This window comes from Agelaius phoeniceus, unplaced genomic scaffold (genome assembly GCF_051311805.1).
Source record: "Agelaius phoeniceus isolate bAgePho1 unplaced genomic scaffold, bAgePho1.hap1 Scaffold_113, whole genome shotgun sequence".
NCBI classification, from domain to species: domain Eukaryota; kingdom Metazoa; phylum Chordata; class Aves; order Passeriformes; family Icteridae; genus Agelaius; species Agelaius phoeniceus.
Window position 1 is genome coordinate 1,040,712 of NW_027509877.1, and position 27,362 is coordinate 1,068,073.

The 27,362-nt window shown below is 51.6% G+C and overlaps 1 protein-coding gene across 1 annotated transcript; it reads right to left on the reverse strand.

The window, feature by feature from the left end:
* Positions 1 to 27,098, reverse strand: LOC143693002 (hydrocephalus-inducing protein homolog). The gene is made up of 16 exons (XM_077173085.1): positions 27,018 to 27,098; positions 21,511 to 21,630; positions 19,614 to 19,748; positions 17,978 to 18,177; positions 14,820 to 14,938; positions 13,316 to 13,520; positions 12,439 to 12,631; positions 11,269 to 11,368; positions 10,234 to 10,352; positions 8,843 to 9,066; positions 7,255 to 7,322; positions 6,061 to 6,293; positions 4,506 to 4,606; positions 3,197 to 3,260; positions 2,513 to 2,611; positions 1 to 39 (listed from the first exon to the last, which is right to left on the reverse strand). Exons 1-16 carry the CDS (start codon positions 27,096 to 27,098, stop codon positions 1 to 3), a joined length of 2,100 nt encoding a protein of 699 aa, XP_077029200.1.
* Between the last annotated feature and the right edge of the window lie 264 nt (positions 27,099 to 27,362).

Here is a 27,362-nt window from a genome sequence, read left to right on the forward strand (position 1 = left end):
CTACAGCAAAAGCGCCTGCAAAAACTTCCTGTGGAGCACCTGAGGAGTTCCAGGGGGAGCAGTGCCCTCCACAGGTGCTGCACAGCGTCCTTGGGCAGCCCTACAACGTGTCCTGCACGGCCTCTCCAACAAGCAGCTGCTCCAGCAGCCCTTTGTGATGGGCCTGCAGGGATGGGAGGCCCCTCTGTGGCCAATGCTGAGGGCCCCCAGCGGCACTGGCAGCTCCAGCCCTGCTGGCCACACTGACAATGGGCAGTGAGACAGATTCCCTCCTGCCTTCTCCACTCCCAGGGGAGCGTGCGCCACGTCCAGGGAGCACCTGAATCCCTCCAAGCCTCGTGGCAGGTGAGGGTTTGCAGGAGTTGGTGCTGGCACCTGGAAAACATGCCATTTTCTGTGCTGGGAGGAAGAGACAGCCACTTTGCAAAGTCTCCCTTTGTGAGACAGCTTCAGGGCCAGCAGTGCAGCAGCAGCTCTGGGTGAAAGCAGAGCCCTGCAAACAGGGAGTCTGGCTGCCTTGGGAAGAGGCTCCATGGAGATCAGGATCATCCCAGCTGGCTCTGGGAAGGAAGCTGGAGGTCTTACCATGATGATGCAGAGAAAAGCCTCATCTTACTTTGGGAAGAAAACCAGGAAAAAAAAAAATCCCACACTTAACACAGGTCTGTAGGATCTGAGTCAGCTTCTCCAAGGAAAACTCTCCTATTTCTCCCTCCCACACAGCCCATACCCAGCCACTGGCCCTGCTGCCCAGCCCACTGTCAGCACAGCACAGCAGGGCAGCAAAAAGGGAGCTCAGCATCAGCAGGACTTGGTGCTGGCAGGCTGGGGAGGCAACACAAGCACTGGATGTAGAAGAAAATCTACCTCTGCTCCTGAAGAGTGGGTAAAATCCTGCACTTCTTTCAGGGCTCTGGCTGTATCCTCCTGTCCAGTCCTGAAGTGCCTCCATTGAGAGGCCAGGGAACCCAAACTGGTTTTCTTCTCTTTTGGTGGCTGGGGTTTGAATTTATGTGGGTAGAGCTCATCTCTGGAAAATAAGATAACTATGAACAGGGAGCTGCAGTGGGAGGGAGGGACACCTGCACGAGCAGCTCCTGGCCAGGATGCAGCCCCTGGGTGGGTGCTGGCACGTTGACCTGAGAAATGGTTTGATCCAGCCCTTCCCAATCCAGGCTGGAGCAGGTCTGTTCTAAAGGCAGCCCAGGGATGACACTGAGCTGCTGCAGCAGCTGCAACTGCTTGCATTGAGCAACTACAGAGGACAGGCATGAACACCTGGTGGGGATGCAAAAAGCACAGTGGGACAGGGAAAGACAGAGAAGGCAGCAAAAAGGTGAGATCTGAGGCACCGAGGGGCAGACCCAGCCAGTGCCCAGCCAGCAGAGCCCCCCCAGTGCCCAAGGCCAGAAACTCTGCAGCTCCACCAGGGATTTATCAGGAATGTTCCCCTGACACCGCTGGGGGGTTGGTTGACATTTTCCAACACTCCCAGGCGACTCAGGTCGCATTCCCCATCCATCCATCCATCCATACATACACAGGCTGTGGTGCTGGGATCCTGCCAAGCTCTGCCAGCCTTGGGCCTGGGGAGATTTCTGCCAGCTGTCCTGAGCTCCGTAGTTGTGCTCTCTGTTCCAGGAAGCAAGCAAGAAAGATTTAAAAAAAAAAAAAAAAAAACACAAAACAAACCACAACAGGGAAACCTAAAAAACCTTCAACAGCTCAACCTTGCTCAAGTTATTTCTTTAGGGACAGATACCACTCTCCAGCTGAAATGCTGGGCTTTTGGGGAAAAAGAAAATTACATGTTCACCTCCAAATCAAAAAGGATTAAGGTAAGAGAACCTTTCCAACTAAAAATTATTGGCCCAAAGCTTTTACCTTTGCAAGAAATCTCTAGTTAAGACCAGGCTGACAGTTAAACAACTGGTCCTTCTGGTGGGGAGAAACCCTCCTCTCTAAGGGAAGCAGCCTGATAGTTGAAAGCAACTGTTTGGTCAAACTTCAGGCTCCCTGGCACAGCCTGCATTGCCTGTCCTTCCTGTTCACTGATTTACAGGCAGTGCCACAATGGCCCAGGTTCTGATGTCTGGTGCCATCCAGGGAATTTGGCATCGCCATTTCCATATGTTTTAATATAAGTTTCAATCCTTGCAACCACCCTTCAAATGCCAGCTTTCCTTTCTTTTACAGAAAGCTCAAGGTTCCCAGAAGTCTTCTGACGTCCTCTTTTGTGCTCAGAGGGATGACATTTTCAAACAGATGTTTCCAAAGTTAACAGCATTTGAAAGAAGAATGAACTCAAATGCCCCTGGATTCCAGCTCAGCCGAGCTCCATTCTGTGTCAGACCCTGAGATTGCCACCTCGAAGGCAGGAGCTGTTTGTGCCCCCCATCCCTCCTGTCCTTCTCCCCAGCAGCCTGGGCCTGTTTTCCCCGGCAGAATCCCTGTCCCTGTGCACCCTGCCAGGAGCAGCTGCACACAGGCTCACATCTCCCCTTGCCCTCACCAGTGGGTTTCTCTCATCCCCGAACACGCCGATGACAACGTTGGTGCGATGAGTGCCCAGGGCCTGCACTTCCACCACAACTGGGATCTCTGCTGTGCTCTGGGGCTGCACAATCCCACAGGGCTTGGGGCTGGAGTAGAGCACAGCAGAGTCCTCCTTGCGTTTCTGGAAGGGACAGAATGAAATGCAACTTCAGAGGCACCTCTGGAGAAACTTTAGACTCCTTAACATCCACCGCAACAGCAACTTACACACACGTTTCAAACTCCCCAGCACAAAGGTAAAAGGCACACACAAGATGCAAGAATTGTAGGCTTAGCACTCCCTGGGGAACCTGCAAGGAGGCTGCCAGCACAGGCATTGGTGTCTGTGGATGCAGCAGCTTTTCACAACCCTCTAAGATCTCCCACATGAAAACACCCTGAAGACCAGAACATCAACTGTTTCCTCAGGAGCTTCAACTGCCTCCTAAAGTTTACAGTCGGGTAGGATCCTGCTCTCAGCAGATCTATAAGACTGAAGAGAAACCAGCAAGGTCTTATCCAAACCCTTTTTTCCCCTGATAATCTCCTCAGTAATATTTGACAGAAGGAGGTGGATGTGATGCCAAACCTGGGGAATGAGCCCGTAGCAGCCAGGAAGGTGGCTGGGATTCCTAATGAGGATCTTCCTCTCATATGGCACCTTCAGGTGGCACTCATCGTACATCAGGACTGGGGAGGACACTTGGAGCTCAGGAACGAGACATCTGGGCAAAGAGATGACCCCAGGGCAATCAGAGATACTGAGAGAATGGAGAACGTTTCCCCCCAAAGATTGTGCAATGGAGCAGAACACATTGGTCACTGTCAAATGCACATTGAACAGCCCTACAGGGATAAATTGCCTTCTACCTCTTCCCACTCCAACACGTCTTGTCAAGGAGGGGCAAACCCTGAGAGGCAGCACCCAGAGGCTGCCCAGTGCCCCAGGCAGAGCCCTTTGCCCCACAGCTGCCTCAGCCCCTGCTTTACCCAAGAAGGCTTGACAGGACTCCTGGAACAGTCCCAGTGACCCATGAGCTCTGGGGGAGCCATCCCAACAAGGATCAGGGCTCCCTAAGGCTCAAGGAACAAACAACCCCAGTGTCTCAGTACAAATGACTCCCTTCTCTCCCATGGTGCTGTTGCCCTGCCTGAGAACTCAGCTGCTGGCCCCAGCCTTGGAGGGCACGAGACAGCAGCTGCCCCACAGAGTGGCTGATCAGCCACCCCCTCCCAGGCCCTGCAGCTCCCTGGCTCCTGCACTGCACAGCTCCAGGCACTGACTGGCCCCAGCTCCATTTGCTTGACAAAATGGCAGCCCAGGCACTGCCTGGATGGCTCTGCCTGGGACAGGGAACAGCACCAGGGAGCTGCATCCCTCTGGCATCACACTGACACCCACAGCAGCACAGCAGGGTGGAATTCTGCTGCAGCAAGAACGACTTTTGGTTTAAGTCTGAGAACATTAAAGCTCAAAATGGGAAGCACAGGGAAGGAGAAAAACTGGAGCTGACCTGCCACATCAAGGCTGCTTTCCCCTCATAAGACCTTGCCCTCCCCACTCTTGCTGGGAGCCACTTTCCCCTGTCATGTGCCCTCATGAACAGAACCAGACCCTGACTCTCAGCAGGCTGCCTGGTGTGTCCCAAACCAATGCAGGGTGGTCACAACCAGCACAACTCCATCTCTTGCAGGAAGAAGGAGAGGAGGCCCTCGGGAAATTTGTTCCACCTCAAGCACCAAAACCCAGGCCAATCAATGATACCATTCCTGGTCCCTTTAGAAAAGGGCCAGGACTGTGCTGGGCTGTGAGCAGGGGTGCTTTTCACCACAGGCTGCTGTCCAAGCACTGCTGTTCTCATGTCCAGCTGGCACAACATGAGGCCATTAAGCAGCTCTTCTCCTTGGCAGCTGCAGCCAGCAAAGCCTGCGCAAGGCAGTGCCTGGGGGAGGCCAGGAAGGGCTGGTACCTGGCTGTGATGACCACTGATGCCACTCCCTCACCAAAACCCTCCAGGTCCACCAGCAATCTCCTGTAGAATTCCATCACGGTGTTGGAACACAGGGTCACCTGGTAGAAAAAAGAACAGTAAATTCTTCCTTACATAAGCTCATTACCCACATGTGACATCCTCCAGTTCTTGAGGAAGGATTTGGCTTTAATTCTTCTGCTGGTCCATGTGTAGAGCACAGTCTCAGAGTAACAAAAGCCTTCTGGCAATAGCAGATTTGTTAAACACACCTTGCTATCACAGCATCGGTCAGCTTCATTAAAACATTAGACTAAAGCTCTACACACCACTGCATTCAAATTAAGGGGCCAATTTTTCATCTGACTACAATGACATAAATGCAGAGGAAATCTGACTTGAACACAATGAGTTCAGCTTTACAGCAGAAGGCTGAGGGCAAAGTGTGGCCCAGCAGGTGCTGGGCAGTTCATGGCTGCCATGGTACCCAGAGCCCGGGCTGGCTCTTAGAACTCCGGCACCACGCCAGGAGTGGGGAGCTGCCCCAGGGTGGGCATTTACCAGAGGCAGAGCCCTCAGAGCCACTTGCTGTACAGCGCAAGAGACAAGCCACCACAGGGACCAGGCAGAGGAGAAAGGAGGAGGCTCTCTGTCTTGAAGTTCCACAAGGAAGGGTTTATTCCAAATAAAGGAATCAGAGGCACAAGAGCCCTGGACACTCCTGTGCCAGGGCTTTTGTAAAAATACAAATCAGGGGGTGGATACAAACAGCAAATCAATAGGGAATCCTCAGGGGAGGAGTGAGGGGATTACATCAAGTGTCTGGGACCACTGGGGGTAGGAGGGTAAAGAGGATGGGTCACATGGCCAATGGGGTCTCCAAGAATAGGGGAATTCCAAAGGGGTATTGCAATCAGGGATTGGCCCAAGGTTCAAGTGGCAAAGAAGGTTTGGGAACAAAAGGGGCTGGGTTGCCTAGACAGGCAGGGAAAAGAGCTGGAACAAGGGGCAGGGAACGGCATGAGGGACAGCATTGAGGGAGGGTAAAACACAGGCGTGAGCCAACTCAGGGAGAACATGGGTGTACAACAGAACAAGGAATCGATAAAATCAATTTGAACCGCAACACATGGCTGCAGAGGTTTTTGTCTCCACTGGAGATCCCTGCAGTGAACACAAATTTTTCTGCTCCTCAGGAGAGGGAAAATGAGACCAAGAAGAAAAGCTAACTGCTTTATACAATGACATCTCTCTGACAGCCACCTTCTGCCTTCATCCTTGCTCTGCCCACTTGCAATCAAAGAAATCGCTCTCAAAAGCAAAAGAATGGCTTCAGGACTTGACCATATGGTATTGATCTCAGTGTAGGATTTTGGAAACAAACCAGTGCTCCTTGAGGAACATCCCGGGTAAGCCAGCTAGCAGAGGCCTCCCAGCAGTGCAGATCTCTCACTCCCACGATGCTCAAAGCTGGCACCAGAGCTAAAGCCCTCCCACACTCCAGTGAAGCTTCAGCCCTGGTGCTGAAGCATCTACGGCTGGATTCTTCCCATACCTCAATGTCCTGGTGTCCCTGGGGGAGGATGGTTCCTTGGCTGGGATTCATTGTGAACTCCCTTGGCTCCACATAGAAATGAATTCCCTTCCTCCAGGATGGGTCACCTTCTTTGCGTATTTGATCAAGGCTGTCAACAGCCGGCTGCGTGCCATCGTCCGACATGCGGAGCTTGAATGTCACGGGCACCATGGAGCAGTTGGTGAGGCGACATCTCTGGGTATAGGGAAAGCCTAGGAAAGGACACAAATATCCATTCAGGCACCCATTATGGCATGATCCTGGTGGGAATATCCTGCCAGGATAAAAGTGAGATTGGAGTTGAGCTCTTTATTTTCTGAACTACAGCTCACCGAGAAGCTGCATGAGGAATTAATCATCACTGAGTTCCCTTTGACACTGATTCCAGACTGCAGCCTTGAAAATGCCCACTCCTAGCCCTGCTGAACACTGCAAGCTTCTCTCTTTGGGAGGGGAAGGAGCTCCCTCCCCTGCCCCAAACCAGCACCAGTTATCTCTCAGTGATGAGTGTGCACCCAGACCCAGCATTTACTCTGAGAATTCAAGCTGTAAAATTCCCTGGTAAGTCTGCCAACATTCCCACTGTTTTCACGATACATAAACAGTGAGTTGTCATTGAGAAGAAGCTACAGCAAAAGGAAATGAGGATGGAATCAGGAACTAGAATGTGATGCACCCTAATGCAGTTTCTCTCTGCAGGACCCTTAAAGCATCTCTTGGTTTGGGCCAAACAGACTGAGCACATGACAGCTCAGAGCCCACTCAACTGGGGGCAAACCCCAGCCTTGGTTTGAGATTAGCAATTAGGAACCATGTCCCACCTCACCCAACAAACAGGGACATCACAGCCATGCTGCTCACTGTGATTGTGCCTGCAAGGGGATCCCCACTTTGGCTCTGAGATTTGCTTTCCATCCTGCAAAGCCAGAGATACTGCCACACATGGTGGGGATCTGTCTTTTAAAGCAGGACAGAGACACTAGAAAATACTGCCTTTCTATTCCTTGGTTCTATTTGATCTCACAATGGCAAAATGCCCCCTGAGGCAGCAGCAGCAGCAGCCCTGCAGTTGACAGCCTGAAGAGGCTGCTGGGGCAGACCAGGAGTGAGGGATGCTTTTCTGTTGGAAGGCACAGATCCCTGACGCTGTGTCCCAGCCCAGGCAACACTCACCAAAGGAGATGTCCCCGAAGTCGAGCTCAGGGAGGTCGAAGTGTAAATTCGGTCCAGTGACGCTGCCCCTGGAGGCCGAGGACAGAGCAGGAAAGGGCTCGGTTAAAGGCATTGCAAAGGTCCGGCTGTCGTGGCTCGGGGCACAAAACCTGGGCTCAGGGCACCCTGGGTTTCCAACCAACACAGCACCGTGTGCTCAGCACAGGGCCCTGTGCACAGGGGGCAGCTCAAGCCAAGGGGCAGCAGCCAACAGCCACTGATGGGCAGGCAGGAGAAGCCCCTGGGATGCTGGGGGTCCCATGAAGGACCCTGAACACACACCCAGACATGGCTCCGTGCCTCAGTTTCCCCAGCTGCAATGGGATGGACATCAAGGTGTCCCCACAAACTTCTGTAACCAGCCTTTCCAGCCACAGGTTCCCTGCTTTGCTCCTTCTTAGCTGGAACTGCTGTTCCCGTGGAGGAGCTTTCTCAGGAGAGTTTGACCCACACAATCATTACAGACACAGTTCTGAGACATGAATCCAGAGGAGCCCCAAACATCCTTTGAAAAGAGCAGCAACAGTTCTACCCAGGGGACAGGTGAATCCTAGAGGAAAGGACTGGTGAAATGTTCCCTCTTGATTTCCAAACTAAAAAAGCAGCACTTTTCCTCCAAAAACAAAGCCAACATCATTGTTTCTCCACTATGGGCAGACCTACTCACCACTTTTCTCTTGCCAAATAATAACTTCCTTGTTCCTTTTTATCCATCTCCCTTATCTTATTGGTACAATCAAGTGCAGATTGCTTTCATTTCTTTACTGCCTTGAGCCAGTGCCCCCCAACAGCAGGAGCCCAGCTCCAAAGCTGCAGAGCAGCCAGCATCAGCTCTCCTGCTTCCACTCCATTATCCTAGCAGCACATGGCTCAGGCTGGCAGGGACAAGGCCTCACACTGCTGTGGTGCTGAGGACTGAGCTCTGCCTCCCCTGTGATCAGCCCTTCTCCCTTTGGCTGGGCCAGGATTGTCTCCTGCCATGGCACCAGCCCATGGGATGGTACCCCTGTCCTTGGCACAGTTCCTGCTGCACAGTTCCTGACTCCCACATCAGCCCTTTGCTGGCTGTGCAAAGGAGGCACCAGAGCACTCTGTGCACAGGAGCTGGGAGCACAGCTTGTCCCCCACAGCATGGCCATGAGAGGGGAGCTGAGGCTGCTGCTGCCCATCTGGCATGGATTATTAATGGAAGTTTTTAAAAACACTGCTGCTGCTACAGAATCCCCCAGGCTGGCCCATCTGCAAAGCCCTGGGGGCCTTGCTGGGTGTTCAGGTGGGACATCCCAGAGCAGTTGCTGCCCAGAGCTGCTCCATCCCACTGCCTGCCATGGCCCAAGGCAGAGGGAGATCCCTGCAGGGAGGAGTCATTGCAGCTCCTGGGTACCACACAGGGCAGGAGGCATCCTGACACTAAGGCAATGCCAGGATCACAGCAGAGATTAAGACCTCAGGCATCACCTTTTTTCTCTGCTCAACCCCAAAATGAGGTAGGTGGGGGATGTCCCAGAGACAGCTACAGATGTGCCCACCAAGCTCCCAGAGTCCTTACCTGATGGTCAGGATCACAGGTGTAGGAGATCCAGCCACACTGAACTGGAATTTTTCCTCAAAGCTCCCCAGCACGGTGGTATGGAAGGAGATCTGAACAGTCTGGGTCCCACCTGGTGCAATCATGCCCCGCTCAGGCTCAACCGTGAAGCAGAAGTCCACATTTGTGGTTGAAGGGATATAGGTGAAGGGAGCATCAAGAGCTCCTTGGTTAATCAGTTCCACCTGCAGAAGCAAGAAAGCAAAATGGAAATACAGGTGGAACCTTCCCTTCTTGTGAGTTATTGTCTAATGATGCAATGAACACCCAGCAAAGGCAGAAGATGCTTTGTGCTGCTGAATGGCAGAAGTCAAAAGATACAACAGGACAAGTTCTGCCTTTGGGTTTTCATGCAGAGCAGTGGCAACTCCACAGACCTGCAGTCACCCTGGGCTTATCCCATGGACACAGAGCAGTGCACCTCTGCTCAGCATCACCAAGCTCATGGGGAGCTGGCCCTGAGAGCCCTGAGTGGGGTGATTGCAGCTGCGGAGTGAATCACCCCAGAGCTGCTGCTGCCCCACTGAGCACAGCTCCAACAGCACCATCTACTCATTCACCTTTCCCATACCATGGAAACAATTCATTGAGAATGAGGCATCTGCATCAAAATGTACAGACAGCACCATCCTTTGGTAAGAAAACTCAGCGTGTCTTTCCCTTCCCCAGCTGCGCTTTTGAAAGTGTCTGGCATGATGTAGTGCCTCATTTTCTACCTCTTTGAGTTGTTCCCTCATGAATTTTTTGCAAACTTGACACTGTTGGGGGGGAGGCAAATAGGTAGAAAAATCCTTTGCTTTATTCCCAGGAACACTTTTCTCCTTCCAGAGCCAGAGATGCACCAAGGCTGAAGTGTGGTGAGGGACTGGTCAGCAAGGGAGAGAACTCCCAAGCCCTTTGCAATGGCCAGCACTGAGCCAGGAGGCTGGATGGATTTCCTGTGACTTCAGCAATAAGCAGGGACACTTGACTGGAAGCTGTTTGCAGTGGGCTGAAGCTCAAAGGCAGCCAGTTTGTTGCAGCTGCTTCTGCAGAGCCCAGTCCAAAGGTGCCTTGTGTCTGGCACTGCCACAAAAGCCTCTGAACATGCAGCTTTTTGACCCAGTGTTGGTTTCATGTGGCAAGGGGTTGTTTTGCAGGAAACCTCCCAGCTGATCCCTAAGGAAGGCTGCCCAAAAGCAGGGACTGGGGCTTCAGGAACAACAGACACACGTTTCTGACCCCCCAGGTTTGAGCAGTACATCAAATATTCCCTGCTCACAGCTGCCCAGGTTGGCAGCAATTCCACAGCTCCACCAGGCTTGCTGCTGCCTCAGGAGCCATCAGGATCCATCCCAAGCCCTGCTGCTCACCTCATAGACATAGGAAGTGTTGATAAAAATCTTCCCAAGGTCCAGCGTAGGAGAGCTGAGTTCAACCAGGGGTCCTTGGCCTTTCCCTCTGAGGCACAGGGGCAGCCTGATCTCACAGCCTGGGGAGAGATGTCCATTGCAGTACAATCATTCCCTCTGTCACACTGGATTTTCCAGGCTGCCTCAGTGCTAGTCCCTGACTCTGAGCTGGATGTACTCATGCTTGGAGCTACCTGGTCTAGGGGGAGGTGTCCCAGCCCATGGCAGGGGCCTTGGCACTAGATGACCTTTAAGGTCCACCCCACCCTCATCATACTGTGATTCTGTGGTTTCCTTCCCGTGCACCTAGAGGAGCTTTGAAATCCATTCAGTGCAGGCACAAAAGCTCATGATGAGTTTGGCAATTACCAAACTACCAGGGCCAGGAGCACAGGCCTTTGTTGCCCAAGTGCTCCCCTTCTGACACTCAGCACTGTGTTCTGTTTCCACAGAGTGAGAGCTGCAAGGGGACAACTCCCACACAGGCAGAGAAGCAGCTGCTGGCCAAGGGTGCTCCTTCTACAAACACCCTGTGCTCAGTGGGGCTCAGCCACCTCTGCTCTGCTGCTGTCTGGGCACTGGGAGGTGATCCAGGGCCAGGGAGCACATTTCTAACTCAGCTCCTTCCACCTGATGATGGATCCATGGCAAATGGACCCATCCTGGAGGCCAGGGGCCTGCAGGGGCTTAGTGCTTGTTCACTAAAGCTGTTCTGCTCTGGAGCTCTCTGGCCTTTGAGGAAATGCTGGCAAAGCCGTGGCATGAAAACCTCTCCCTGCACTGCCTGGGCTGTTCTGGGATCAGTAAGGCAGACCCAGCATTCTGAGCCCTGGCCTTGCACAGGAGACTCCCTGGAGGCTGCAGGGCCAGGGGGGATGTGCCAGCACTGCCCTGCTGACCAGGGACTCTTCCCAGCACTTCCATGGGAGCCCAGTGGGCTCAGGCTTGCACCATGGCTTCACTGAGGGGGACAGGAGCAGGGCAAAGGAGCCGCACCTGAGACATGGCAGTAAGCCACACTTTGATACTCCAGTGCTTCCAGGGGTTTGAAGGTCACCGTGATTTCAGCCGAACAATTTGGCCCAATTTCTCCCTCCTACAACAGAAAGAGACAGCAAAGCATTGCTCTTCAAACTCCACATTTCTTGTTTCCAACCACAGGCCTGTAAGGCTTGATTGAGCATCAATGATGAGTGAACAACACAAGCAGCCAAGGAAAGCCTCCAAACCCAGCTCAACACAGCGCTGGAAGCTCTCAATGCTCAGCTGATCAGCTGCCACTCTCCACAATATTCCTGCTGCTCTGACACAAGCTCTTGGTCCCATCATGCTGCTGTCAGCTCCATGGGATGTAAGTGCCACTGTGCACTGGTGGCTCTTGGCCTTAGATGGGCCATAGGAGTAACCAAGAAGAGACAACTACAGATATTAGTTAAGCTGTTTTGAAAGAAAGCAGAGGTTGGGATTATTCTGGGCTTTACTGCAAGATGAGAAGGGATTTTGCTCCGTGCAGACACCAGGCATTCATCATCTCTCCCAATGCCAGTACTCAGAATCAGGGCTCTGGCTGATGGGAGCACGTGGCAGTTTGCTTGCATCACCAGAAAAGGAAAAGGTTTTGTGTCCCTGTGTGCAGGAGAACTCCAAAGGCCCATTTCAGCCTTGCACCCTTGTGTCCAGGCTCACACAAGGATGACACTGGAAGGGACACTCAGCAATAGTGCAAGGCATGGTTACAGGAGGGGATTGGCATTTCTGTCATTAACCTTGGGCTGAGTTTGGCCTCCTTTTGCCAGGGAACCATTGCAAGCTTCAGGTCAGTGTGTGAGCTGGCAGTGCTCCAACAGCCTCTGCTGAGCCCCACGTGTGGGGGGAGCCCCTGCCTACAGGAACTGCTCCCTGTGACACTGCAAGGACACGCACACAGGGCCTTGAGCTCCAGCCTGGCAGCAGAGCTGGGCTGTGTCAGGCTCCCAGCCCTGCCTTGAGCCTGCAGGGCACAAATGCTTTGAGCAGGGAGCTCTGCAGCCGCTCCAGAAACTCCACATCCTCCCTGCCAGCACATGGGGCCAGCTGAGGATCTGCCCAGTGACTGCAGCCAGGGGAATGGTGCTTGGGAGGAGGAAGAGGAAGAGGAAGAAAATGAGGTTCTCGGGTGTCACTTACCAATGGCTCAATGAAAAAATTGTCACTGGCGAACAGCAGGGGGTCATCTTGCACCTTTGCCTTCTTCTCCTGGACCCTGCTTCTCAGGAGGGCAGTGTGATCTTCAGAAAAGCCCTGCACCTTCTCTACTTCTTTCTCCTCCGTGAAGTTTTCCAGCCACTCCTCACCCGATGGGTGCAGCAAACGACACTGCCTGCAGCCCCAGGGAGAGAGACAAGGCCAGCTGATCATTTAATAAGCCACAGATTTGCAGAGAGAAGTGGGAGTGCAGGAGAGCAAAGCACTTGGGGAGGAGCAGCAGCAGCTCCCCAGCAAAGGCTGAGCCAAGCCACGAAGGTCCCACAAGGATCAGAGGATAACTTGTTGTTCACTGGCACAGCAGGGAGTTTCACCCCACACTTGCAAGCTCAGGAGAGGTTTCCAAAGCCAACATCCCTCCAGAGAAACCTCCTGGCTCAAAGCCTCTGCCAAAACTGAGGGAGAATCCACCGACCACCTCAGCTGGCTTTTCCTCCCACTGAGCTGCTTGGGGGATGCAGATAAAGGTCACAGAGCACCCACTGCAGCACTTCCCTGGGAAGGGGAGATGTTGCCAGGTCATGTAGGAAGAAGATTAGAGAGACAGGAGCCCAATTAGAACCTGAGGAAATCAGTCATTGCAACCAACCTTTCCTTCCCAAAATGCCATTCCTGGTTGGAGTATAAATGGAACTGGAATGCTGAGTGCTGAGCTCCTGAAGCCCAGGGACACACACCCCAGTGCTAGGCATGGTTTACTTGGCCTAAACCATTCAAAAGCACCAACAGCCCCCTGAGGCCATAGGTTAGTTTCAGTCTTGGGCCATATATCTCACTGAAATGCATCTTCCAAACCAACCTCCTCTTCTCTTTATTCTCTTCTTCCTCAGAAGGCAAAGCCTTCCACTGGAAGTGGGCTGTGATGTTACTCCTGTTTTCCAGGAACACGGTTGTCTGGTATGCCATGGTGATGAAGGTCTTGCCAGCCTCCACGGAATTTGTGCTCAACACAACATCAACATCTACAGCTTCTCCATGGAGCTTTGTGTGGATACTCTCTTCACCTGGAACAAAGCAAAGGGGAGTCTTTGCTCAGCTCACTGGCTGATGGAAGCACAAGGAACAGAACAAATCCCAGGGCACAAAAGAAGGTGTCACAGTTTTTATCTGAATGAGCAGTTCTGTGGATCAGTCCATTTGTCACATCCTGACAGCTCTGTGTGTAGAGTGGTGAGGATGTCCTGGGCAGCTCCTTAAACCCCTTAGTTCTGAGTGTGTTTGTAGAGCTTTGGCCCCAAGGTGACAGGATGGACAGTGGGATTGGTCAGTGTGCTCTGGTGACCCACTCAGATCACTGGGATTTCTGCATCCAAGTCCTTCAGGTGACAGGGTGAGGAGCCCTGTTCAGCCCTGCCTGGCCCAGGGTCTCCCTGGGCATCCCACGAGACTCCCATCTCTCCTGATCCCTTGGATCCCTTGTTGCTGACCAGCAAATATGCCTGGGGGCAGGTGGGCAGCAAAAGGAGGCCCAGAGGAACAAGTGAAGTGACAGCGCACAGCAGGAGGGGACACAGGTGAGGAAACACAACCAGCCTGGCTCTGCAATATGACAAACCACTCTCAAATGAACACCATGAAAATCATCATCATCATCTCCCTGTCCAAACCCACAGCCACATCAGTCTTGAAATATTTTCTATTGTTCTGATCTCAAAAACCAAGCTGGCGCATTGCACATTAAATAAAAAAGGGACAATAGAAAGATTAATAAGTACAGAGCAGCTTCTACATTAAGACTGAATGGGATTCCTCAGTCTAGAAATCAAATGGGAGATAGATGTGAGAGGTTTGTAACAACATGAACAGCCTGGGAAATGGGCACAGGGAAAAATTGGTCTTGATTTGTCACCAAACAGGAACTTGAGGGCCTGAAAATGTTATTAGACAGAAACTACATCTATGTGTAAGGGCCACATAGAAAAAGGATGTGTGACAAGCCAGTGGAGAAGCAGCATATGGGACAGAGGTGTGCAAGAAATCCATTGCATTGGAGAGAGTCTGATGGAGACCTCACATCCAGCACGGCCCAGGAATCAAATAAAACTTCACCCAGGCATAGCCACATGGTAGTGGAGAATCAGGGATCCTCCTTCCTCCACTCAGCAACTCCCAGCAAAACAGGAATCAAAAATCTTCACCCTTTAGACGGGATCCACTTTCTCAAGCCCCTGAACACCAAGGAGTTTTCAGTTTTCTTTGGGGTAAAGCTGAACAGGGAGGTACCTCTGGAGGGAATGCAGGGGGAGGGACAACAGGGAGCCATGTGGAGAACTGTCCTGTGCCCTGCAAGGGCCAGCACTCACCTGTGTTGCAGCACAGGGACCCAAAATGGTCCCCGTTGGTCAGCGCATGAAATGTCACTGTCACCTGCATGGTGTCCCCAGCAGCCAGAGTTCCTGCGGTCGGCACCACGGAGAAAGGACTGCAACACAAAGAGAGGGATCAGGGCTGGGGGGACACCTGGCCAGGAGATTCCTGCTGCACTGCAGCTCCCTTGGGCAAGCAGGGAGCAAACCAAGCACAGGCAGCAGAGGACAGAACAGACAGGCTCAGAAACAGCCCCTGAGCCACTGCTGAGGAGATCCAGCCCTCACAAGATCCTGGGGGTAAAATGACCTCAGCTCCCCCATACTCTGCATCCAGCTCTCTGCAATGAGGCTCAAGGGTCCCACTGCCAGCAATCCCATCAGAGAATGGTTTGTGAAGAGCACAGAGAGGGTTCAGAGCTATCTGCATGCAGAACTTGACACTGACTGCCTCAGGAATTTCTCTTTTCCTGCTGCCTATAAACCTCATCTCAGGAGATGCAGATGTTAGGGCACTACCTGTCCTGGGATATTACAGCCTAGGAATCAGACAGGGAGAAGGAACTTTTCCTTGAAGACCAAGGAATAGTTACAGTTGAATTTGCAGTGTGATTCTTTGGTTTATTTTGCCTTGAAAATATCCTGATTTAGCCTAAAAAGGGCACATTTTATCAACATTTCAATGAAAGCTGCTCTAAGAAAAGGAGCAGTCAAAACTCTGAAAGAGTGCAAATGCAGATTAGAGCAATAGAGTGACATGGAAACCCAAAAGGAGGATGCTATTTACAGTCTGAAGGAGCCCATGCCAGCTAAATGAAGCACCATGAGCAGGAGCACATCAAGGAAGCAGAACAGGAGGTTTCTGTGTGTTTACCAGCAATGCAATCTGGGACTGTGGCTTGTTATCCAGGCTGGTAACTGTTGCTTGGCCCAGCAGAGAAACTCTGTGTGAGGTGTTGGAAATGTTAATGCAAATGTGTTGGTGCACTTTGGATTTAACAGGAGCCATCAGGATTGGTCACCAGGTAAAGAGCTCTTGCCTGACAAGCACAAGACTCTGTGCTTTGATGCTCAGGGACAGCTCAGGGGAAATGTGCTTTGTGCTCTTCTCCAGCCCCACTGAGGAAACAAAAGTTCCTGGCCTGGGTGCTTTGCTGCTGGTCAATCTGTCATTTAAAAGTCTGTTCTGGGGAGTTTGGTGATGATTACATCACACACAGAAATAAAGAGAACATCTGGCAAGCTGAGCTTGATTGATGTCACTTGCTTCAGGTTCAGCTCATTCAGGACCTCTTGCTGCAATGATGGGCTGAGCTGTTCCCATTCCCACTGGTGAGACCATCACTGCCTGATGGAGAAGCCTTGGGCCAGCAATGTTTATGTGCTGGACGTGAGACTTTGGAGGGAGGGGAGGAAAGACAAGGCCTCAGCAGCCCCAGAGCCAGATCAGTGCACGTGCTCCTGCATCTGCCCCGGGGCTGATGCCAGCACTGCTGCAGGTCCCTGCTGGGGCTCGGGGGGATCAGTGCCTGCTGGGGGCAAGGCACGGGATTTTCTTCTTATTCTTTTGCCAGAAATTCCACCAGAACAGAGAAGCTGCCATTTAAGGGAATCCCTGGCCACACTTCAGCACTACCTTCCATTCCATTCCATTCCATTCCATTCCATTCCATTCCATTCCATTCCATTCCATTCCATTCCCTTCCCACTGCTGCCCCATGTTACATGTTCCTGCCCTCAGATGGCAGGATGGGAATAACACTCCTCGGGGTGACTTCAGGGGTGACTTCTTTCTCTCTTGCCTGAGAAAGAAGGTATCTTCCTCTTTTCAAATTATCAGGAGAAGAGGATCCAGCCAAGTCCAGGACTCAGTTTCAGGACTGAAAAACTCAGTGCAAATCAGCCCCTGCATCTCCTACATCCCTGGGCTGTACCCACTAGACTCCTCTGTTCCTGCTGTAGCAGTCATCTGCATTTCAGCCAACATCACTAAGCTGTTCCCTGAGCCCACAGATAGAAGAGCTGTGAAGGAGACATCCCTGACACTGTAAGAACCAAATGAAAACCACTGCCAAGAGATGGGGCTGGCAGGCTAAATTTTGGCCTTTTATCTGTTAATTGTGAGCTGTTCCTTAAGACAGTTCTCACCCTGTTAGAGCTGCCCTTTCAATGAATCACCATTGCACCCAACAGGCAGAAAAGAGAAGCTATGGAGGGGGTTTTAATAGGTTGTTTTCTTCTGCTTTTTAACTAGGTCCATTTGTTTGTTTGTTTTCTTGTATGGCATCTAAAGACAGGTCCAGATCTCCCAATGGCACCTTGCAATCCCCAGACACTGGTCTTGCTTTGAGCAGTGTGTCTGCTCAGGTGATTTCCAGCAGAAATTATTCTGTACTTTTACCTTCTAAATCAGCCCAAGTGCTTTTCACATATTCCCTAAAGATCTCCTATTTCCTATACACCTGTGCATATACCTATGGGCATGTGGTACATTGAGAGGCATTAGAGGAGCTCGACCTTCATGAAAGCTCCCAGTGAAGAGTTCATGATCTTTTGGAAAACATTTAACACAAACCAAAAAGAAAAAACAGCAGAAACACAGGAACTTCAGAGTATTCAAAAAGAAATCTCAATGAAAGGGGGCACAGCCTTATTCAGAGATTTAAATCATCTGTTTGAAATCTTAAACTGGCTTTCAAAGGTTCATCATGGAACAGAAAAGGCAGCTGATGCTCTGAGGTGACAAGGGAAATCAGAGCAGCTTTAGTAACAGGAACTGCACCAGCTGCCCACAGCACAGCTCATGTTGGGCATCTGATGCAGGGACCACTGGAGAGCCACGTGCCTGGGGCCTCCCAGAGAATGGGTCTGTTTGGCTGGCAGTGGTGAGTAAGCATTTCAGAAGCTGCTTGTGCTCAGCAAGCCAGCTACCAACGTGTTCCAGCACCCTCCAGGAAATCTGGGACAGAGAAAGCTCAAAGGCTGCATCCTGCTAAGAACACTGAAAGCAAGAGCAGATGCCATCCATCCTGCTCACTTCCAGCCAGGGCTGCAGGGCAGCAGCTCTGATGCTCTGGTTCCTTTGCTGCTCTTTCCCAACTCTGCTCTCACCCAAAGGTGATATCCTTTGCACAGGGACAGATGAGCTGCCTCACCTCTGGGTGCTCAGCTGGTAATGAGCTGTCCGGTTACCGACATTGCGAACCAGCAGAGTCTTCTGGGTGCTGTGCTTGACCGGACACTCGGAGAAGTCCACCTGGGCAGGGAAGTCCAGGATGGCTCGGGCACCGATGGCCCGAATTGGCACAACGATCTTCTCCTTTGCCATGATACAGGTGAGCTCATGGGAATAATCCTGCAGGAAAAGAAACTGGCTCAGCACAGGGCATTTAGTGCCATCCCTGTGGCAGAAGAAAAACCATTTCCTGTAACTCATCCATGGCATCAATTTGCCGGGCATCAATTTACCTATTCCACCCTAAAATGAACACTGAGTTTTTCTAATATGTCACATTTTAAAGGCACCAGTGCCCTTTGCAAAAGCTATCCCAGTGGCATTAAGCTCTTGTGTCACTTGGGTCATACGGAGAACTGCCCTAGGCCACCATCATTTTCACTCACAAATTTTAATGATATTAAATAATTCCTAAGCTCCTTCTAAGGAACATGGAGCTAGGGAACACAGCACATTCCTCTTTAGGTTTCTATATTCCCACTGTCTGAGAATAGGACAAAGTGTTAAACTGACTCTAAGCAGCAAGAGGAAGATGAGAAAACAGCTGCACCCAAAGAGATCCTGCACCTCTGGCCTGGTGCAGAAACATCAGTTGGCTCAGAACTCCCCTCTAACTTTGCCTCTCCAACCAAGTCAGGAGAAGAACAGTGCTAAGAGGTTGCAGGATGCTGTTGGAAAGGGCCTCTCTTTGTTTGCCTGCAAGGCTTCCTCCCTTCCATGCCATGTCCTAAACCCTTCTGGATGAACAAGTCTCCAGATGCCAGCAGTGAGATCAGACTTGCCAGGGCCTCAGCACTGCCGTTCAAACCTCCATGCAGAAGCACCTTTGGCACGGAATGGGTGCCAGCTGACAGAGCAAGCACAGTGACAGGCATGAAGACAGAGCCCCAGCAGTGCCACTGCCACAGGCTCTGGGCCCACAGCTCTGCCTGCAGCTTGTACCTGCCCTACACGAGCTCCTTCAGGCAGGTGTCCAAGTCCCCTGCAGCTCAGCAACCTCCTGCTGACCAAGGGCACCCAGAGCCCAGTGTGCCTGTGCCAGGCTGGGCTCACGGGCACAGCACATCCTCTGCCCTGCCCCTGCAGCTGTGCCCTGGTCACCTGTGCTCTGGGACAGCACAGCTGCAAGGCTGCAGAACAGAGGGGGTGAAAAAGCACCGTCTTTGCTCCAGCCCAGGGGCAGGCAGGGAAGCTGTTGGCAGTCAGGAAGGAGGAAAGCTCTCTGACCTCTTTGTCCCTCGAGTGTTTTCCATAATAATGAAACCCCTTCCACTGGACCTAGAGATGGCTGAACAACTGTCAACATCTCTTTGTCATTTTCATCCTGTTCCCTGTGCATCTTCCCTTGGGAATGCTCAGGGATGTGCAGGGAGGGGAAGCAGAGCCTGTCAGGCCTGGCTGCAGTGCCTGCCAGCAGTGCCAAGGTGTGACTGGCTGCTGCAGGCTGCCTGCCCAGGGCCTGGAGCCCAGCTCACAGCATGCAATGGGCTGGAGCAGAGTGCAGGGAAAACAATGGCTGTGGAGATCATTGTGTGCTTTGGCTCCTCCAGCCTCACCTTGTTCTCGTCGGGGCTGAAGCGGATGCGCACAGGGGCAGAGGCGCCTGGTGGCACGATGTGGTACACATCACTGGGGCAGGCCAGCTGGAAGTAAGGTGAGCTCTCCATGCAGACCTTCACCATCTGAGCAATCTGCAGCAAAGACATCACATGATGATTTTGCCACTTGTGGAAACGAGAGGAGACCTGTCCGTGCCCTGCTGACGTCCCTCCCTGGCCCCTTTTCCAAAGCACTTTCAGCTGTGCAGGCACAGGCACATCATTCACAAGGCTGAGCTTGAATCCCTCCTGTCTGGCTCCAGCATTGTGGCCAGGGCCAGTAGGGCAGTGCCTGGTGGGAAGGAAGGGCCAAGCAGGTCAGCACCAGCAGGATGGAGACAGAGCACCTGAACCAAGTCATCTGCATATTCAACAAGGCCAAAAAACCTGCTGGCTTCTGCCTGCACACAGCCATGAAGTTGTCATGTTCCAGGGGCGAATGTGCTACCTGAAAGCAAAGCATCAAATTGTCCTGGGGGAAGGAAAAAATTCCCTTCTAGCAGATGAGGTTTGGGTAGGGACGTTGTGGAGATAGAGTCATGCAGGCAGAGCAGCAAGAGAGGAGACCAAACCACTGTGGCCTTCCTGGGAATAAAAGTAAACCTGAAAAGCAAAAGAAGGAACACAGCAAGACAACCCCTAAAACAAGGAGATGGCAAAGAGAATTTAAACGGGCAGTAAAGCAGCAAGGAGGAATCTTAAAACCATGAGAGCATTCAGCTTGCCAAAAGTGATGGAAACACAGACAGGCTGTGCCTATTGACTCTGGGCTTCAAAGGCATTTTCTGCCTGGAGAAACATGACCAGCACTGAGTGACAGTGTGGTTCCAGTATGCAAAGCCAATCTTGGCTCTCCAGGGCTTCTTGCTGCCTGTGCAGGCAAGCTGGGCTGCTGGGCATTCCTGCCTGCAGCCAGCAGGCCAGGTGCTGCCCTCTGGGATTCACAGACACAGCACACATGCATTTTCTAGCACACAGATATCATCAACCCCTGAGCACCAAAATGCTCTCAGAAAGTCTAAACCAGATGATTTGGACTCCCTCCTGTCTCTTCCCACCAGCCCACTCTTGGCACAAGGCTCATTTGAGAAATGTTTCCCTGACGGAAATTCCAATGGTCTCTGTTTTCCTCTTTACACTGGAACACAACTGGTGACATTTTTCAACTTTTTCCCTCTCAGCTCTCTTGGGAAACTGCAAAACAATCACAAGTGAAGGTGAAAACCTCCAGGAGCGTTGGATGTGCTGTGGTTCTTCAAAGGGAAAGCAGAGCACCGTGTTGCTTTTGGAAAAGCTGAGCAGAGCTGGATGAAGCTGAGCAGGAGCCTGAAGTGGCACCTAAAGGCCTCCCACTGCTTCTGCTCCATCACTCTGATTGCAGGGCTCTTTCAGAACACATTTCCTGCAGTGCCAATGCCATAAATGAGAAGTGATTCCAGCATAAAGTGGAGAAGACTCAGCCCCTGAGCTGACTGTGAGCTGCACAAAGGGAGCCAAACAGTCTGAGAGAGGCAGAGATTCCTACCAGGAGCCAAGATTAACCAAGGAAACCCAGGATGTGGTATAGCTCAAGGCAAAGCATGAGAGCAGGTAAGAACTGTACAGGCTCAACATTCCTACCAATCCAGAGCTTTCAAGAGAAGCCAACTCCTTTGGCATAGATACCATCAATGCATGGCCAAAATTAGGAGACAGTTCCCAGCACAGGAAGATTTCCACAACTTGCAGAACAAAGGTGCTGAGACATTTTCTTCTGGATGTGCTGCAGCAGATAACTTGCTTTGCTGTACACTGGGGGAATGACAGCACTCTCCTCTTCCAGCACAGTGTTAAAGCTCCAGGTGCCAGCACTTACCTTGTCCTTATTCATGATAGACAGCACCATTTCAGAGACCTCATGAGCAACGACGTTCTGAAATACCAGCTCTCGTGGGGAAACCCCAAACACGCTCCGTTTCGGGGGAGCTGGTGACAGCTGGAGAGGCGAGAGAGCAGGGAGAGGTTCAGCTGCTGGGAGGAAAGTTCATGAAGGATCCCTTACACTGATCCCCAGTGAAGCACAGACTCTGGGTGAGCATGTGTGCCCAGGACACACTGGGCAAACTCTGGCTCACCCACCTCTGCTCTGAGCTGATCAAGAACTGCTTGATCAGCTTAGAGCAGGCTCAAGCCAAGTTGCTCTTTTGATTTCTCCAGCTTTCCTTCTCCAGAATGCCAGGCAGCACGTTCCTTAAGCACAGCCCTGTGCCCACTGGAGCACTGACTGAGCACTCATGGAGTAAGTAAGACCCACAAATTGACATCAGATTCAATTTTGGGATGTCCTTTACTCTGAGACAGGGAAACTGAGGCCCACCCAACTGCAAATACCTGTTTTGAACTAGAACTTAAGCATCAGTAAGAAGAGAACAGTACTAGAGGAGGTGTGAGAGATGAGGTGGTATTTGGCTGAAGCCAAAAGGTTTTTAAGTGAAAGAATGGAATTTGTTGGTACTATGTGTTGTTTGTAGTTTGGATTTGTTCAGGTTGGTGTGTTGGGTGTTGCTGTGAGTTGGCAGCACCAACTGGCTGAAGACCTGACCAAAAGGAAGGAGGATGAGAGGAGAGGGGACAGAAAAGTTGGTGGTCAGAGAGAATGGAAGTTCTTGAGTACCCCTCCGGGGAAAAGGGGCCAGGGACTGTCCCAGCTGGGTACAAAGGGGATACAAAGATTGCTTTTTTCTTGGAGGGTGTGTTTGCTCCTTTTCGGGGGCAGGGAGACACACGCCTCTGTGTGTGGTTGCTAAGAAACAGTTTTCTTTTGCTTGGATGATTTTGTCCCCTTTCATTGCATTTAAAAGTTACTGCCTTTCTAACAGAGGGAAAGGCAAAAATAAAGTCAGGAAGTCAGGTAAAGGCAAAAATGAAGTCAGGAAAAAGACAAGTGAATGAGGATAGAAGACAAGTGAATGACAATGCTGAATGAGGATAAGGTTCAATTATTTTCTCAGCGACTTGGGTAAGAGTAGAGTTGGTATCTCCTTTTTCCATTAGCTTTAAATGGGTGCTTTCTTGTAATTATTGCCATCTTATTTAATACCATTGCAGAGGCATGTCTGGAAAGACACAACAACAGCAAATGCTTCTGGACCAGAGACATTGCTTTAAGAAGGCTCTGCCCTGCTTTGTCTGCCTTCTCCAGTCACACTGTTGTTACACCAGAGACACAAGCAGGTCTTGTGTGTGACTCCATGAGGAGACACAGTCTGCTGAAGGGAGTGGCTGCAGCACACTGTGCCTTAGTTGTGCCTTTCCCTGAGGTGTTCCCAAGGCCCCTCTCCAGGGCAATCCTTAACCTGGATTGTGTTCCGTGTCGCTTGCTGCCAATTTCCTGCTCAACAGCCCACCTCGGTCACCTACCCCTTTGGACTGTGCTTTCTACTGAGCCAGTCCTGCCAGAAAAGCAGCTTTAAACACAACTCTAAGTAGGCACTGATCCAGATAAAGCACATCCATTCCCTTCTGCCCAGGGCCAGTCCCCTGTACATCTGGCAGCCTGCAAAATCTAACACCCCCTCAGGGTCCCAACACATTGTTCCAGCCCAAAGCAGTAATGCAATTTGTTTTGCTAAATCTGAAGTCATTCCTGCAGCTCCTCGGCCTCAAAGGCCAACGCTGCCACTGTGGAGGGAATGCTGTGACCCCAAGCATTTGATGGTGACCACACCAAAGCAAGAGGTGGCTCCTTCAGCAGGAGAATGGCAAATGGCAATTTGGTGCCTTTGCGTCCTCAGCCTTCCCCCCCTGGTTTTAGCAATGGCAGCTACACTCCAGCACAGCCCAGCAGCTTCAGCAGAGGTCATTTGTGTTGGCTTAGTGCAGATCAGGACTCCCAGTCCACCACTCCCAGCAGTTTGCAATGACAACAGGACCTGGACACTGAGGTCTTTTGCTGGAGGCGAGCCTGTCACAAGCACTCACCCTCTTCAAACTTCATGTTAAACAGAAAGGAAAAGAGCGGGAAAAGGCTACCTTTTGACGAGTCTCACTCATGTCGACACATGGGCCAATTCTGGGCAGAAAACTCCCCCCAGTGCTGGCCTCCTGCTTTGAGTTGACAAACTTCTCCCTCTGGAACTTAGAGGGAAGCAGCTGAAATGCAAAAACAAAAAAACAACAAAAAACCAACCAAAAACAAAAAAAAAAACCAAACAGCAAGAATGTCAGAGATGTGCTTGCTCAGAAAGGCTTTCCTTGAACAAGTGGCACTGATGAATAATTTGTGATCACAGCCACTAGGACAGTTCTGGAAACCCTGGAAGTTGCCTGCTGAAATACTTAGCACCAATAAATTAATAATACAGAGTGCAATAGACATACTCCAGCCACATGGCTCTGTCCCATGAGTCTCTCTGTGATTTGATGGGACATGTTTGGGGATTTCTGCTCTTTGGGCATTTGTTTCCTCTTACATTTCACTGGATTGAGGCAGTGACCTTTCCAGAGAGTGGGGAGGAGCTCTCAGAACTGCCTGAACTCCACCCCTGCACAACACTCAAAACTCCCAGGCAGGAGATAGCACTGCTGGCTGAGTCCAAGGGAAGCAAGCAAGACAAGCTGTACCAAGAGTGAGGTGCACAGGAATGTGTCCAAGTTTTAGCTCTCTCTGTTACTTAGCATTGGTTTTCTCTGTCTGGGCTGACAGAGCCCTCGAGAGAAGAAAACAGAGGGATGTCCTTGGCAGAGCCTCGCCTCAGCAGTGGGGCATCTTCAGTCAAGTGAGCTGCAGACAGCAAGGGACCTTTGTGGCCCTGGCTCCAGTGCTGCCTGCAGGGCTGCATCTGTGCCCACCCAGGAGCTGGGAGAGAACAGCTGCTTTGGAAGCTCTTCCAGCTGGGACCAGCCGTGGCTCTCAAGGCTTGGGGCAGAGTTTGAGCTTTCCCCCTCACATGCCCAGGTGCCCAAGGGCAGCTTGGTCAGAGCAGCACAGGTGAGTGCCCAGCCTGACAGAAGGAATTGCTGTGGCAAAGGGGAAGGAAAGAAGCCCATGCTGAGGGCTTCAGCTGTACATTGGTTTCACTTGGCTCTGCTAGCACAGCCAGGCAAGGCGCTGGGCTGTCCCTGACACATCCCACAGTGTTCCCTACTGCACCAGGACAGCCCCAGCAACAGGAGCATGGCACAGAGGGCTGGGGAGGGGCTCTGCAGCTTCAGAGCACTGCTGGACAACAGGGGCAGGGAGAGCAGGGACACCAGGGCAGTTTCCAGCCTTAACACAGCCCCAGGGGCTACTCACAGTATTAGGCTTAAGTCCTTCCCTAAGCAAAAGTCGAGGTGTTGGTGTCCTTCCTGGGAATCCAGATGCCATTGTGAAGTGATGATGTCACAGATGAGTGACAGTCCCTCAACAGAACTGGAAGGAACAACAATGGAACTCTGAAAATCCAGAACCCAGTTCATGGCAGACTCAAGGGATATACTGGTGCTAAAGATTTTCTATGAGTTGAAAGTAGCTATGTGCTTGTTTGGCATAAGCAGCTAGTATTGTTAGGCCTCTAGTTGGACTTTATTTGAACTACATGGTTACCTTGTGCAATTCAAAGATGGATCATACTGAAACCTGGAGCTAAAATGCTCAACATTAAAAATACTTAGAACAATCAAAGCTGTAGCTTAAATATTATTTAAAAACAGCTTGAGTGGACCTCCTCTTCTTTAGGCTAAATGACCCCTGCTCTCTCAGCTGCTCCTCACAGGACTTGAGAGAGACTGGAGTGTTATGGTTAATGGCTTAAATATTGCTATAAAGGACTTTTTGCCCATTGTGACAAAACTGTATAGAGAAGCTGAGACCCCCAAGCCCACCCTTCCCTGAAAATGCCTCCTGACTGGAACTTGGCACTGTGAGTTAAGCTGCCTAAGGGAACTTGAGACAAGATAAAGCTGACACTAGCATCCCATTAGCTCAGGTCTGGGGAGAAGTGAACAAGGCTGAGGGAGAAAAATACATCCCCACTAAAGCCAGACCCAGCAGCTGTGCTGAAAACCAGCTCTGTCTGCCTTCAGGCTGGGGAAGTCATAGCCACAGACTCGTCTGCTGAGGCCACGTTTGCACTCAAACCTCCCATCAACAGAGGGGGGAGGAGGAAATTCTGGGCGTGTGGCACAACCTCTGCTAAGGGGCAGTGGACACCCATCCTCCCTCAGGCAAACTGGCTCAGCTCTAGAAGCCCCCAGCCCCAGAAGGCCACATCCAGGGGACCTTCCCATGAGGGGCAGCTGAGGGGGTGTCATAACCCATCAAAGACCTCCAAAGTGCCCCCAGAGCCATTCCTGAGGCCTTGCACCAGACGACTGCAGGGCATGCAAAGTAACACAACAGATCTGAAAAGCCACAACCCAATTCAGGGCAGACTCAAAGGATATCCTAGTGCTAAAGATTTTATATTATTTGAGAGTAGCAAGAGACAGAGCCAAACTTGCCCCACCCCAGGGAGCTACCTGGGCAGTGCCACCTTGCCCAAATCTGCATTAATCCTTTGGAGTCTTCCATTTTGTGAGGCCTCACCACAGAGAAGACCAGAAGAGGATTGAATGGGATGGGATCCATGGAATGGTGATATTTTCTACTAAATCTCTCTCTGTCGCTCTCTTTCTTCCCCCCTTCCCAGCTCCCACCCTCCCCCCTCCTTTTGCTATTTCTTTCTCCCTCTCTCTTCCTTACATTTACTGTTCCATAAAATCCAAACTATTGACTTTGGCACATGGTCATGTTTTATTAAGGCATCTCCTTAATAATTTTAATAACCAGATCATAACAACCCCCTGAAACTTGAACAGAACTCATTCGCCTATAAGTAGTTTAAATAAATACTATAGGAAAAAAAGGATAGACTAGTATATTTAGGAAATGTTGCATTTCTTCGGTGAGACAAAAAGCACCATCAGCAGACCATATATGGTTCATCCCCTCAGCTGTACATGCCACCAAACTGAAGACTGGCATTATCCCATCCTGTATTTCCCTCTGGCATTCTCTTTCAGAGCAGAGATGTGACAAAACCAGAAAGTACAACTTGAGTCAATCTTTACCTTCAAACGAAATTCAGGACTCCCTCACAAAGACCAATGCTTTGTAAGTTCAGGACTCCCTCACAGAAACCAATGTTCTGTGAATTTAGGAGTCCCTAGCAAAAACCAATGTTGTGCGAGTTTCCGAGTTGCTCACAGAGACCAATTCTCCGCGAAATCACAGGACTTGTAGAGACCAATCTCTGCGAACCATTCGCTTGGCTAATGCCGAGTGCGAATGAGCAGCAGCGCCGGCTGCGGGCGCTGAGGCCACGGCGCCGTCACAGACGCTGAGGGCCCGGGCGCGGTTACCGGGCAACCGCGGCACCGAGCCTGGGGCCGGCCCGGCCCGGGGCCCGGGGCGGTGGCGCTAGGAGGGCTTTGGTCCCGCATCGGTCCTACTTCGTTGCTCCCTCGCTTCCCTCTCGTTCCGCCCTCGATCTGCCCGTTTCCCCGCCCGTTTCTCCGCTCGGTCCCCGCCTGTTCCAGCCCCGGTGCTCCCTCGGTCCCCGGACACAGCGGGCTGGGGTCGCTCCCGGGCCCCGAGGCAGCGCTCGATGTCGCCAGAGCCTCGGCCCCACCTCTGGGCTGCTCCTCCACAAAGGGAAAAACCCAGGGTCTCAACAGTTTGTGTTCAGCGATAGTACAAGTGGGAAT